We start from the raw sequence: 16,143 nt of genomic DNA on the forward strand, positions 1-16,143 counted from the left end.
ATCTCAGAAATAACGGGTCTTAAGACAATCTTTTATTAAATCAACTATATTTATTTTTCGATAACCTGTTACCTCTCGATTTATATTTTTTCGATAATCTGTCACCATTATTCAGAAACACCCTGTATATACAGGTTGTCCGGCAAGTCGATACAATAATTTTAGGGGGTGATAGATTACGTGATTCTGAATCGATTTAACCAAACATACCTATACAGGGTGGTTCATTGGGAATGGGACATGGCGAAACCCAAGATAGAGGACACCAAAATATGACGATTGGACGCAACATGCCTTATATCAATGTTGCGCGTTTCAGAGTTACAGGGTGTTAAAAGTTAAAATTTTATTTTAAAATTCCTTAATAACTTTTTGTGTTTTCATAGCATCAACACCAAAATCGGTGTACTTAGGTTTTGTAAGGTGCCAAATAATTTTGATCTAATTTTTACGAAATTTCTAGAGGGCGCTAGTTACAACCCACCGCTTCGGCATATTTGGTCATATTTTTTTATGAGTGCAACTAAGGTCAAATTTGATTCAATATATTGAAAGAGCGTCTATTTTTACGCAAAAAAGGTATTCTTGTTCAATCCCGATATCTCTCTTCGTTTATGAGATTTTTACCTATAAGCTAATTCGTGTCGTGCCATTTCAAATCGTCAAAAACGGAGGTGGCTGTGATTCAATTGCATAGCAACGCATTACTTAGCAATTGTTACTTTAGCTTGTCAAAGTAATTAGACTCTTTTCTTGTCATTTGCTCTTTTTAAGTATAAAATAGTCATTTATAAGTAAAAATGCCAAGGCATGATGACTTTTCCTTTAGTGAGATGCGCGATGTGATTTGTGTTTTTGCTCAAATGCATTTTAACGGTCGTGCTGCAGCACGTAGTTATTTTGAATTATATCCCAACCGACAACAACCCAATCAAAAATTATTTAGAAACCTGTACAATCGTTTGGGAGAAACAAGCTATTTTCGCCCTCAAAGCCAAAACAATGGTGCTCGAAGGACTATCCCGGTTGAACAGGAAGAGGAAGTTTTAGTACGAATTGCTGAAAATAAAACATTAAGTATACGCCGGTTAAGTGCAACAATGGGAATGAGTCAATCGTCTGTCTGGAGAATTTTACATAAAGAAAAATTCCATCCATATCATTTAACACCTGTTCAGAATTTGCTCGCTGAAGACCGTTCTGCTCGTTTAAGATTTGCTCGATTATTGCAGGAGAAACAAAGCGAAGATCCAAATTTTTTGAACAAAATTTTATTTACTGACGAGGCAACTTTCACACGCCGTGAAATTTTCAACTGGAAAAATAGCCATTTATGGGATTCTGAGAATCCAAATGCTGTACGAGAAACACATTTCCAACACGAACTTAAGATAAACATTTGGTGTGGTGTAAGAGGAGACTTTTTTATTGGTCCATTCGAACTTCCAGCCAATTTAAATGCCCTTCGGTATTTAAATTTTTTACAAGGACAACTTAACGAACTTCTCGAAGATGTTCCATTATATTTACGTCAAAATATGTGGTTCATGCAAAACGGAGCGGCTCCACATTTTTCTCTCTAAGTGCGTCAATATTTGAACAATGTTTTTCCACATCGATGGATCGGTCGTGGAAGTGAATTTCCATGGCCTGCGAGAAGTCCAGACCTCAACCCATTGGACTTTTCAATATGGTCAAGTATGAAAGCAATTATATACAAAAGGGCAGTTAATACTCGCGAAAAATTATGCCAAAAAATTCAATAAGCAGCTGATGAAATCAAGAATAACGTCGATATGCAATTTAGAATAAAAAGATCTTTGAGAAAAACGTTAGTAAAATGCATTGAGGTGGAAGGTGGTCATTTTGAACAGCTGCTTAAATAAAACTTATTTTTCATTTGTTTAATGCGGCAAAATATTTATTTGAAAATTAATAAAACCGAGTTTTAATGGAACGACACGAATTAGCTTATAGGTAAAAATCTCGTAAACGAAGAGAGATATCGGGATTGAACAAGACTACCTTTTTTGCGTAAAAATAGACGCTCTTTCAATATATTGAATAAAATTTGACCTTAGTTGCACTCATAAAAAAATATGACCAAATATGCCGAAGCGGTGGGTTGTAACTAGCGCCCTCTAGAAATTTCGTAAAAATTAGATCAAAATCCTTATTTGGCATCTTACAAAACCTAAGTACACCGATTTTGGTGTTGATGCTATGAAAACACAAAAAGTTATTAAGGAATTTCAAAATAAAATTTTAACTTTTAACACCCTGTAACTCTGAAACGCGCAACATTGATATAAGGCATGTTGCGTCCAATCGTCATATTTTGGCGTCCCCTATCTCGGGTTTCGCCATGTCCCATTCCCAATGAATCACCCTGTATACCAAGTGTTACAGTTTTCCTGATAATTCAGTTTTTAATATTTTTTAATTTAACCGTGCTCTTTCACAATTGTTGGAGGGTAGAAGAACACCAAGCCTTTTAATCACAAAAAGGTACTAAACTTTTTTATTGCCTATAGATAATTGTTTAAATTATTTAAAGGGTAAAATCTAAAATGGCTTTGTTACCTATTTAGAACTACATAAACATGATCTTCCGAGCTTGTAATAAAGCGAAGAGTTAAATTCAAACATGGATTTAATTTAAACGCTTAGGTGTAGGTTTATTCAAATTTCTTAAAAACTTCCTTAGGCAATAGTCTTTCAGTCATGCTGAAAAGATTCTTAAGAAACATTTTAAAAATGACAGAAATTAACCTTTTATGTACCCGAGCAGCGCATTCACCAAAACGTTATTTACGAAAAATGATATTAAAAATGCAGATATTTGCTAAAAACGCAAATCTTTAGAAAATACATGACTTATTAAAATACCAGAGGATTCAAAAACTAAATATTTATTTTAATTATTTTAAAAACTAATTTAAAACTACAATGTAAAAAAGAAATAATTATGAGTATCAACTTTACAATTATGAACTTAATAAGAAAGCTGATCATAGAGAATAGTATAATTAATAATCTTTCGTTTTCAAAATGTGACCCTCTATTTCTTATACACTTGCGTGCTCGTGTTCGCATTTGAGTTGTAGTATTCAGGTAAAACAATTGTTTTTAGTTGCCATTGTGACTACAAGTGTAGATCAACTGTCAAACCTCATCTTAATCTTAGCCAGAGTACTGTTATTAGATGTTTATTTAAAACCTTTAATAATGTCATCATTTTCAAATGCGGAATATGCTGATATTCTATTTATGTATGAAAGAGCTGATGGAAATGCTGCCGCTGCTAGAAAGTTCTACCAAAAGAGATTTCCTGAAAGACGGCTTCCTAACATTCGAGTTTTTATCAACACATATCGTCGAATAAGTGAATGTGGGAGTGTCAATCGTCAGAAACCCGGGGCGCGAGATGAACACCACAGGCATCTCCCTGAAATTGACGAACAGATACTGGATGTATTGGCAGAGGATCCTACACTTAGTATAAGGCAATTGGCCCGTCAGTTTAATCTATCTAAATCGAAAGTTTGGTCAATATTAAAAAGTGAAAATAAATATCCATATCATTACACACCCGTACAAGGTTTAGAGGAAGGTGATCCTGTGCGACGAATGAACTTTTGTCGATTTATCCTAAATGCTGACATTGAAGAAAGACATTTTTTGAAAAGCATCTTATGGACAGATGAGTATAAATTTTCCCGCGAAGGCATAACCAATTTCCATAACCTCCATTATTGGAGTAACATTAGAGAAAATCCTCATTTAAAAAAAGAGACAAGCTTTCATAGAAAATTTAACGTCAATGTTTGGGCAGCTGTTATAAGTAGCACTTTAATTGGACCGTATTACTTACCAGATAATTTAAACGGAGATAATTATCTGCATTTCCTACGGAGAACTCTTCCCAACGTTTTAGACGAGATTGCATTAAACGTTAGAAATAATATTGTTTTCCAAAATGATGACTGCCCAGCACATTATCGATGCACATGCTGTAAGGGAGTTTCTAAATGAGGAATTTCTCAACCGTTGAATTGGAAGAAATGGCCCGATTTTATGGCTTGCGGGGTCCCCCGACTTGACACCGCTTGACTTTCACGTATGGGGACGAGCAAAAGAATTGGTCTATGGGGTTCCAATTTTTACTCGGGAACAATTAGTGGAAATAATAGACGCAGCATTTATACAAATGAAGCAAAATATTACATTAAGAGTTACTACAACTCAAATGCGAACACGAGCACGCAAGTGTATAAGAAATAGAGGGTCACATTTTAAAAACGAAAGATTATTAATTATACTATTCTCTATGATCAGCTTTCTTATTAAGTTCATAATTGTAAAGTTGATACTCATAATTATTTCTTTTTTACATTGTAGTTTTAAATTAGTTTTTAAAATAATTAAAATAAATATTTAGTTTTTGAATCCTCTGGTATTTTAATAAGTCATGTATTTTCTAAAGATTTGCGTTTTTAGCAAATATCTGCATTTTTAATATCATTTTTAGTAAATAACGTTTTGGTGAATGCGCTGCTCGGGTACATAAAAAGTTAATTTCTGTTATTTTTAAAATGTTTCTTAAGAATCTTTTCAGCATGACTGAAAGACTATTGCCTAAGGAAGTTTTTAAGAAATTTGAATAAACCTACACCTAAGCGTTTAAATTAAATCCATGTTTGAATTTAACTCTTCGCTTTATTACAAGCTCGGAAGATCATGTTTATGTAGTTCTAAATAGGTAACAAAGCCATTTTACATTTTACCCTTTAAATAATTTAAACAATTGTCTACAGGCAATAAAAAAGTTTAGTACATTTTTGTGATTAAAAGACTTGGTGTTCTTCTACCCTCCAACAATTGTGAAAGAGCACGGTTAAATTAAAAAATATTAAAAACTTAATTATCAGGAAAACTGTAACACTTGGTATATAGGTATGTTTGGTTAAATCTATTCAGAATCACGCAATCTATCACCCCCTAAAATTATTGTATCGACTTGCCGGACACCCTGTATACAGGGTGTTTCGTTTACTGATACACATCCGAAGAAGGGTGGTAGTTAAAATGATTGTAAACGTATTTGACCATATATACTATTATACAAAGTGTCATGCATTTCGAGATATCGCCATTTTTCCGAATTTTATCAAATTCATTGTTTATGTTAGGGCTTGTGTAGAGGACAAAATATCCGATAATTAATTAGTTTAATGTTAATCTATTAGTTCGATAAGTTGTATTCTTCATAAGCCTAGTATTAAATCTGTGACTAGTATGTAAGGAACCCGTGTGCTACGCCTATGGACATTACTCGTTTCTATTGCCACTTTGCCCGTTTGACCAGATGTTGATTCGCATTTCGTTTGATCTTAGACTACCTACGTAATAAAACTCCTCGCCGACCTTTTGTGCGTACTAGAATTTAGACACGTTCTCGATGCTGGTCATAAACGCCCTTCATTAAAACCCAATTATATTGTTAAAGTTAGGCAAGTCACAAGGACAAATCTAGAAGAAGTGCCGATGATGACCTCTTAGTTTCTGGTACGCCTATGTACGTTTACCATTAACTTTAGTATTTAAGATTTTACAAGAAGAAAATTCGCCCTCTTCTTGTGCGTCTCCGTCGACTCTTAACTCCGTACTTTGCACGTTACTCGTACGCGATTACTTTACTCACGGTTCCTATACACGGTTAATTAGTACACTAGTTAACTTGTCACGAAAAGTTGTTATTTCTTTGTTAAATTACTCGAAATTGTTGGTGAACAATAAACCTTCGTTACCGTTAAAAAGGGTTTTTGTTTTCTTCATTTGCACGAACACGGTGTCTCTGAGACCGCGAACTCAGGGTGGTCCTTCGCAAGCATCCAGTCCATTGCTTACTAGACGTATCAAGAATTAGGCCATGTCTAATCAACATCTTGGTACCACGATTCACGAATAAACAGTTTGGTCCTTCGAGACGGATTATACATTTTTGGTCCTTCGAGCCGGATTAAACATTTTTGGTCACTTCGAACCGGATATCACAGGACTGGATCAGAACCTGTGGAACATAGGACATCGAAAGCGGAATAAGGAGTAGAACGGTGGATCCCAAGGAGAGCAAGAAACAATCCCGGTGAGTCAGTTCCTTTTTGTCACGATTTTTCCTCTTTGAATTTGCATAACCTCATAATCCCGATTTCCATTTGATACCTTAAATGGTCGTTAGTTGTATGAGATTGATGCGACTTATTTACTTTGGTTTATGCTCGATTTATGCACATTAAAGAAGTCGAAACTAGTTAATTTCTCTAGTCGTACCTCTGTTTGAATCACGTAAATTGATTTATTTTAACGCCACGTTATCAATAGTAATTAAAAATGACCACGAGAGCTCAAAAAGGAAAAATTTCAAAACGATCCGAAATGGAACTAGGCTCAGCAGAGTCTCTTAGCGAGAACGATGAATTTCGAGAACTTTTGCACGCTCGCAGAATTTTAACTAAACGTTTATCCCGTTTTGAACAGTACCTTCGTGATAACAGAGACATTCAAGAAACAGTTCAATTAGAAATCCGCCTCAAGATCGTGGAGGAGGACTATAATCAGTTCGATAAAGTACAATCTCGTCTAGAATTTTTAAGCTTAAACGAAGAAGAACAACGTATTGAGATCGAATCAGCCTACTTTAATTTAATTTCAGAATTAAAGCAGTTAATAAATTCAATTAGCAAAAATCAAAATAGTACTAATACTCATTTAGGAAAACAAAATTCACCAAGAGGTCTAGGAAAATTACCAGATTTAGGCTTACGTTCATTTTATGGCAATTATGAAACTTGGTTCAGTTTTAAAAACATATTTGATTCCTTAGTCCATAGCAGAACCGACTTGAGTGAAACAGAAAAATTGTTATATCTAAAATTATGCTGTAAAGGCGATGCGCTAAATCTCATAGACTCTCTCGACATAACTCCCGATAATTATACAATCGCTTTAAATCTGTTACAAAAAAGATATGAGAATAAAAAAGCAGTTATTAACATTCACGCTAAAGGTTTAGTTCTTAATTTACCAAACGTGAATAAAGGTTCATCTGTAAATATTAGAAAGTTAATAGATGCAGTTCAGCAACATAAATCATCATTAGAAAAATTAAAATTACCCGTGGATCAATGGGATGTTTTGTTGATACCGATAATATTAAACAAACTGGATGATAGTACTAATCACGAGTGGGAGCGGAAACAATGTAATACTGAATTGCCGACTGTTGATCAATTAATGGAATTTTTAACCGAAAAATGTCGTTCGTTGGAAGCGGTTCGCGGTTTCTCAACCATACAATCAAATAAGCATAATAGGGATAGAACGCAAAACAAAGGCCACGAGAAAAGAAACGAATCACATCAGTTTAGGAATTATTCGTATTCTTTGACCGAAAAAATCAGTAAGTGCTACATCTGCACCGAAAACCATTTCATTCATCAATGTCCTCGTTTTATCCAATTATCAGTGTCGGACAAATATAACGAAATTCGAAGACATAAATTGTGCAGCAACTGTTTACGTCCAGGGCATCTGAAACAGGAATGTAGATCAAGAGGCTGCAAAAAATGCAACCAAAAACATAATAGCACGTTACATATAGAGAAACGTTCAGGGAGTGAACATGTTCAAAATTTTAGCAACAGCAGCACTAATGAACTTTCCTCATCATTAACTGAACATGAATCATCGATCAGTTTTCCATCTAATCCTTCGGCTCACGATGTATCTAGAAGGTATGGAGAATCCAAACAATCTACAGTTCTAACAATCGGCCAAAGTAACGCGGTCACGTACGATACGGAAAACAATCCTTTGGCATTATCATCGTTAGGTATTCATAAAAATCAAGTACTACTATCCACGGCTACCATTCTCATCTCAGACAGAAAAGGAAATTGGCATAAATGCAATGCCTTACTCGATTGCGGAAGCCAGTCAAATTTAATGACAGAAAACTTCTGCAGAAAGTTAAACTTAAGTCCCCAAAAAATTGACCTTTCATTATCAGGTATCAGTCAAATTGTCACAAAGATTAATCAGCGAGTGCACACGAAAATAAAATCCAGGTTCAACGAATATGAATCTAACATAGCATTTTTGGTTTTGCCCATTCTTACCGAAAATCTACCCTCATTTAGATTTCCTAGTTCGGTACTTCAAATTCCAACAAATATCAATCTAGCTGATGAGAAATTTAATGAACCAAAACAAATTGATGTTTTATTAGGGGTAGACATATTTTATAATCTGTTAGGTTCGGGTAAACTTAAATTAGGAAAGGGATTGCCAATGTTACAAGAAACCTCTTTAGGCTGGGTAATATCGGGCAATTTAATATGCAGAGAATCTCAAAGTCGGAAAGAAGTATGTAACCTTGCGACTAGTATTTCAAATAAAACATTAAATGACTCGTTGACGAAATTCTGGCAGATTGAAGAGTTTGAAAATGCTAAATTCCTATCAAAGGAAGAAAATTATTGTGAGGAATATTTTAGTCAAACTACAACCCGCGACATGGACAATAGTTTTGTCGTAAGGTATCCGTTCAATAATCAAACAGATTTTAGTCTCGGTAACTCCAAATCGAATGCCCTAAAGCGGTTAAAAAATGTAGAGAAAAGGTTAGAAAAGGACAAGGACCTCAAGAAGCAGTACGTAGAATTTATGACGGAATATGAGAACTTAGGCCACATGACGCTTCAAGGGCCCATTGAAAGGGACATCTCTATTCCAAACAATTCTTATTTTTTACCCCACAGTGCGGTACTAAAGAATTCTATTACCACGAAGTGTCGCGTCGTTTTTGATGCAAGCTGCAAAACAAGTTCAGGAATTTCCCTGAATGACACGCTTTTGGTAGGACCAGTAGTACAAGATGACTTGTACTCAATTTTGATACGTCTAAGACTTCGCAAAATTGTTTGAGCGCGGACATCAAAATGATGTACCGATGTATAAAAATTCATGAGGAAGAACGGAACTTCCAAAAGATTCTATGGCGACCAAATCTTAATGATCCGATTAATGTGTATAAACTCAACACGGTAACGTATGGCACATCGAGTGCACCCTTTCAAGCCACACGTTGCTTGATAGAATTGGCCGAGCGCAACAAAGACAGGTATCCACGAACAGCAGAAATAATTAAACGCTCGTTCTACATGGATGATCTGCTGGTTAGCATTGATTCGGAAACAGACGCATTCCAAATTTATAGGGAACTCGACGATATTTTAAGTCAAGCTAATTTTAAATTGAGAAAATGGTCGTCCAACAGTAACATAGTTTTAAACAGTATCCTACAAGCAAACAGTAACGAAAATCACGACAATTTAATTCTACCTCATGAAGATAAACATCTAAAAACTCTTGGAATCAGCTGGGATCCTAAACAAGATACTCTGAAGTACTCAGTAAATATTAAATACGAGCCATCCCGTGTTACCAAAAGGACTATTCTTTCGAAAATTTCGCAGATCTTTGACCCGCTTGGGTTCATCGGTCCCGCATTAACTAGGGCCAAGTAAATCATTCAAGCTCTATGGAAATTACATATCGGTTGGGATCAAGTAGTCCCGAATGACGTAAGACAGATTTGGGAGGAATTCTCGAATGAACTGGAGTGTCTCAATGAATACAAGATCGATAGGCTTATAATTCCAACAAAGACGAATCGTATAAGATTGTACGGATTTTCTGATAGCTCCGAAAAGGCTTACGGAGCCTGTATTTACGTGGCCTCGGAGGATGAGTCAGGTAGTCACGAATTACGACTGTTGACAGGAAAATCAAGGGTAGCTCCAGCTAAAAAACTGACCTTGCCTCGACTTGAGCTTCTAGCGGCCCACCTTTTGGCCAAACTAATGAATACGGTAAGACAAATTTTAGACATACAAATATCAGACTTACGATACTTCACGGATTCTAGTATTGTTTTGGCATGGTTGAAAATTGATCCTGCTCACCTTAAGACCTTTGTTGCCAATCGAGTGGCAAAAATTAATGAATTGACTAAGATAACGGAGTGGGCTCACGTGCCAAGCAAGGCCAACCCTGCAGATGCAATATCGAGAGGATTGAGCCTGTTGGATTTCTGATACAAGTGTTCACGTCCAAAATTCAATAGTCTTTATGTTCTCAAATTTATTGTCTGTAAGAGTCAAGTTTGTTCAATTTATGACTCCTTTTCTTAAAACAGAAGAAAGAAGAAAGTATGGGTTTTTTGGGTCTTTTGTTTCTTGAAGTTAGTATTTTCACCCATGTAAAGACCAGATGACCAGGACAATAAATCAAGAGAATGGTTGCAGGGTTTAACCCTTTTAATACTGATGGGTGGTAAAAGTGTGAGCTTTTAGTAGTTAGTTCGTTACAGATCTTTTGACCGTTAACACGTGCCTTCTGACTGTAATAAAGAAATTAGAGTTCTAACAGAAACGATCTGTCTTAGATTCTTTTATTTCTATACCCCATAATCTCACAGAGCCCAAGGGAATTGCTGGGATGTGATCTTTGGTTTCACGGTCCCGAATTTTTAAGGAAAAACATATTAAGGACGGAAGCGAACTTAGATAGCCATGAGGTTCCCGTCGATGTCGTGCCCGAATTAAAAAATAATTATACCACAGTATGTAAAACAACGAGTATAAATAGCGACAACTACGAACTTAACATTTTTGATAGATTTTCTACCTTCTTCAAACTGCACAGAGTGGTAGGTTACATATGCAGACTTAAAAATCGATGCCGCAAAGTGATGAATAAGTCAACAGCCTTGACAGTTGAAGAATTGAACGAGTCACTGCTTATATTAGTAAAATTGGTTCAACGGAATAGCTTCGAAAAAGAAATTTCCGACTTATCCAAAAGTAAAAAACTCCCAAGCGATAGTAAAATTTTGAATCTAAACCCATTTCTCGATTCAGAAGGGATACTTCGAGTCGGGGGACGTTTAATAAATTCACAATTTAATTTCGAACAACAACACCCTATTATATTACCGTATAAACATAAATTCACTGACTTAATAATACAGAATGAGCATATGAAACATCTCTACGCGGGAGTTCAAAACTTGCTTTCGATAATTCGCCTCAGATTTTGGATAATAAACGGAAAAAATGCAGTTAAACGTAACCTTAGTCGATGCATAAGATGTTTTAGAGTAAAACCGAAACCTTCGAAATTTTTAATGGGTTCCCTTCCGGCCGCAAGGGTAACGCCTTCACGACCTTTTTCAAATTGTGGAATCGATTATGCAGGGCCTATATTCATAAAGGAGGGTACGCTGCGTAGAGCCAAATCCGTAAAAACTTACATATGCATTTTTGTTTGTTTCGCCACGCGTGCAGTACATATCGAACTGGTTAAAGATCTTTCGACTAATAGCTTTTTGAATGCATTGGAAAGGTTCTGTTCCAGACGAGGAAAACCAACAAACATACATTCAGACAATGGTTCTAACTTTGTAGGGGCCAATAATTATTTTATCGAACTCTATAACCTAATAAATGATGAATCACACATTAACGCCACAACTACATTTTTAGCCAATCATTTGATAAAGTGGCATTTCATACCCGCGCGTAGTGCCCATATGGGAGGATTGTGGGAGGCGGCGGTGAAATCGACTAAGTTTCATCTTCGCCGCGTCTTAGGTGAATCATCTCTAACATACGAAGAGATGTACACCCTATTAGTAAAAATCGAAGCTTGTCTCAACTCGCGACCACTAATGCCAATCTCAAACGACATAAACGACTATGCACCCTTAACCCCCGCGCATTTCCTTATTGGTGACTCGTTGGCAAGTTTACCACAACCCGACTACCAGAACGCCGTTATCTCTCGCTTATCTCATTACGAACGACTACAACAACTCCAACAGCATTTTTGGAATAGTTGGTCCAGGGATTATTTGACAAATTTGCAAACTCGATGCAAATGGAAGAAAACTGTAGATAAAACCATAGATATTGGAGCATTAGTTTTACTGGTGGAACACAATACTGCCCCACTGCGTTGGATTTTAGCTCGAGTTGTCGAACTCCACGAAGGAAAGGATCATGTGATACGTGTAGTGTCAGTGCGCTTACCCAATGGAACTATATCGCGAAGATCATTGTCAAAAATATGCCCATTGCCCATGAATAATGAATAACTCTTTGTAAATAATTTAAAAGGTAACGACCTTTTAACGGGGCCGGCATGTTAGGGCTTGTGTAGAGGACAAAATATCCGATAATTAATTAGTTTAATGTTAATCTATTAGTTCGATAAGTTGTATTCTTCATAAGCCTAGTATTAAATCTGTGACTAGTATGTAAGGAACCCGTGTGCTACGCCTATGGACATTACTCGTTTCTATTGCCACTTTGCCCGTATGACCAGATGTTGATTCGCATTTCGTTTGATCTTAGACTACCTATGTAATAAAACTCCTCGCCGACCTTTTGTGCGTACTAGAATTTAGACACGTTCTCGATGCTGGTCATAAACGCCCTTCATTAAAACGCAATTATATTGTTAAAGTTAGGCAAGTCACAAGGACAAACATAGAAGAAGTGCCGATGATGACCTCTTAGTTTCTGGTACGCCTATGTACGCTTACCATTAATTTTAGTATTTAAGATTTTGCAAGAAGAAAATTCGCTCTCTTCTTGTGCGTCTCCGTCGACTCTTAACTCCGTACTTTGCACGTTACTCGTACGCGATTACTTTACTCACGGTTCCTATACACGGTTAATTAGTACACTAGTTAACTTGTCACGAAAAGTTGTTATTTCTTTGTTAAATTACTCGAAATTGTTGGTGAACAATAAACCTTCGTTACCGTTAAAAAGGGTTTTTGTTTTCTTCATTTGCACGAACACGGTGTCTCTGAGACCGCGAACTCAGGGTGGTCCTTCGCAAGCATCCAGTCCATTGCTTACTAGACGTATCAAGAATTAGGCCACGTCTAATCAACATCTTGGTACCACGATTCACGAATAAACAGTTTGGTCCTTCGAGACGGATTATACATTTTTGGTCCTTCGAGCCGGATTATACATTTTTGGTCCTTCGAAACGGATTAAACATTTTTGGTCCTTCGAGCCGGATTAAACACATACGTCAAATAAACCGGGTAAATATCAATAGTTTTCACGCTCTGCGCTCGGAAATTTCTGGTCCGATTCGGCCGTGTGACCACTCAAAATGTTCCTCTAGACTAGCTCTATCAATCGGTGGGATCAGTCGTGGGACTATTTTGATGAATTCCAGAGATAGAAGTAGACATACGTCAAATAAACCGGGTAAATATTAAAAGTTTGCACGCTCTGCGCTCGGAAATTTCTGGTCCGATTCGGCCAAGTGACCACTCAAAATGTTCCTCTAGACAAGCTCTATCCAAAGGTGGGATCAGTCGTGGGACTATTTTGATGAATTCCTGAGAAAAAAATCCACAAACGTCAAATAAACCGGGTAATTATCAATAGTTTGCACGCTCGGCTCTCGGAAATTTCTGGTCCGATTCGGCTGAGTGACCACTTAAAATGTTTCTCTAGACAAGCTCTATCCAACGGTGGGATCAGTCGTGAGACTATTTTGATGATTTCCAGAGATAGAAGAACACATACGTAAAATTAACCGGCTAATTATCAAAAGTTTGCACGCTCCGCGCTCGGAAATTTGTGGTCCGATTTGGCCATGTGGTTTAACCAGTGATTAAGAACATAATTTTGAACAAAAAAGTTCCTTACAACAGGTGTCGTAAATACAACCATTTCCCTGGAAAATCAAAAAAACATTTTCTAAAAATTGGCAACGTCGCCTAGTATTTATTTCATTTTCACACCTACCTAAGTAGCCGCATGAAGTGGGTTTGCTTTTTACACGTTTTTTTTGGGTCTGATAGATTTTACAGTACATAACTAATAAAATGTCCTAAATTCATGGAATTTAAAAATTGTATGATTCTTATTTTATTATTTTGAAAAGCCATTTACCTTGAAATTATTGTTATCATCTTTAATTAGCTTAACATGACACATTACACATTTTACACCACTCACATCACATTCAAAAACACAAATTTAATGTTTTTGGTACATTACATGTTCTAAATGTTCACCATTTGAGTCCATGCATGCTCTACTCCGGGTACTCCTTATTGAACTCTTGAACAAGATTTAAAATTTGTTTTTCGGCTTCAGAACCAACTTTTCTCTGTCGACCTCGTGTTCTTGATATAAAGAAACAATACTCCCTGTATCCAGAAGATTTTGAGAAACTCGCATAATGTTTGTCGAGCTGGAAGTTTTCTTTCTGGATAAGGATTACCGTAGTAAATGCGCCGAACTTCTTCAGAATTTTGTAATTCCTCTACATAGATCAAAAGCATGTCATGATACTCGCGTACAGAATACATTGTCACGTAGGTACTATTAATAAGTAGGGATAAAATCACTTAAAGCTCGCCCAAATTAACTTTGCGGATAATTTGTTGCGTGTACCGACAGAAGATGCATTCAGCGAGACCGAAATCACACTAAAATATTAAAAGTATGGAAGGACATACAGTCCATGACAAATTTGAAAAATAAGGGAGGTTTTTGTCTTTTGTCTCTTCTTGATGGTCACTAATGGGCTCCACATGTCCATGGCGCCAGGCATGTTTGCCCAGGATCATATGTCACATAAAATAGGATAAAGTGCAGATGACCACAGCATAATGCAGATGGTTACATAAATCATGTACTATTGAGGTACTAAGTCAATCTGTTTACTGCGCATTCCAATGCCTTATCACTTCACCCGCAACGTGGGTGAGCGACCCTCATAAGGGCCATAAAAAACAACCCTGACGAAAATAAACTTCTCTTCCTCGGTAACATTCAGTGCGGCGTTGCCACTTACGTTTTTTTTTACCGCTTAAGTTATTAATTAAGTTTTCAATTGCTTTTAGCAATGTTATTGTTGAATTATTTTAAGTTTTTTTGTTACGCGTCAAACAACCAAAATGTGTCAAGTACATTTTTCCACATTTTATTCAAATTTTAAACCTTATTATAGCTTTTCGGTTACCAACTTTGACATTTTTTTTTGAAAAAACTATTAGGTTTTCGACCCCTGTTGTAAGGAACTTTTTTGTTCAAAATGATGTTCTTAATCACTGGTTAAATTTACGAAAGTTATTTCACTAACACCCTGTATATTTCTAACTAATTTCATTGGCCAAAATTCTAATCTAGATGCACTGGAAGACACAGGGTGAGCATGATCATTATTTTTATAAGAAAATAATTATTGTTCTTGGTTATTCTCCATATAAACTTCACGACGGCTACGTTGATATATATCACTATTACCTACTTTGCTCCTTACTCTTTTTAATAACATTTCTTCATTCGTTTACGTGATATTTCTTCTATTAGTGGGTCTGGTGTAAGCAGAATCATAAAAAGCACTATACAGTTAGGTGCAGAACTGAGTCAATACTTATAAAATTCGTATTAATGGTGGCATAAACAAAATATCTAACAAGTATTCAAAGGAAGGCTTTTATTTTCAAAAAGTACATTAACATTAACATTAAAACCATACAAAACATTTGCCGAAAATAAATGGGGTACATCAAATAATCCTAAATAACATTGGTTCAGTTTTGCACCGTCAAATTCCAGCCATGAATAAAAACGATACGATCGAGAAACTAGTCGACAAACAAGTAGAAACTCGCCATAAAATGCAGTGTGCAGCTAATATAGACGAGTACGAACCATTTAATCGCATATCCTCCGTTAATAAACATCATAATTCAAAATCTTTAAACAATGAAGCCGATTTCAAAGTTTCAAAGAAAATTAATTGAAAAATCACTGATTGATGGAAGATCCACACGGGAAATCGCATTTCAATTAAATATAAGTCAATCCACAGTACAAAGGGTAAAAAATAAGTGCAAAATTTCCTTAAAAATAAATAAAGGTGGCCAACCAAAAAAGATGTCTGTGCAAGATACTAGAAGAGTAATTAGATATTTGGGCAGTGGTGAAGCCTCTTCGGCCTCCAAAGCAGCCGTGTTGCTGCGAGGGGATACTG

At 36.2% G+C, this 16,143-nt stretch overlaps 2 protein-coding genes across 2 annotated transcripts; both read left to right on the forward strand.

The window, feature by feature from the left end:
• Positions 1-9,642: 9,642 nt before the first annotated feature.
• On the forward strand, positions 9,643-10,160 carry LOC136415572 (uncharacterized). The gene is made up of 2 exons (XM_066400209.1): positions 9,643-9,647; positions 9,713-10,160. The coding sequence occupies exons 1-2, from the start codon at positions 9,643-9,645 to the stop codon at positions 10,158-10,160; spliced, it is 453 nt and encodes a 150-aa protein (XP_066256306.1).
• Positions 10,161-11,656: 1,496 nt separating this feature from the next.
• LOC136415573 (uncharacterized) lies at positions 11,657-12,220 on the forward strand. The gene has a single exon (XM_066400210.1). It carries the CDS (start codon positions 11,657-11,659, stop codon positions 12,218-12,220), a length of 564 nt encoding a protein of 187 aa, XP_066256307.1.
• The last annotated feature ends 3,923 nt before the right edge of the window (positions 12,221-16,143 follow it).

This window comes from Euwallacea similis, chromosome 20 (genome assembly GCF_039881205.1).
Source record: "Euwallacea similis isolate ESF13 chromosome 20, ESF131.1, whole genome shotgun sequence".
Lineage (NCBI taxonomy): Eukaryota > Metazoa > Arthropoda > Insecta > Coleoptera > Curculionidae > Euwallacea > Euwallacea similis.

Coding starts and splice junctions, on each gene's coding strand:
- LOC136415573 (XM_066400210.1), top strand. CDS start 11,657: ATGGGAGGATTGTGGGAGGCGGCGGTGAAATCGACTAAGTTTCATCTT.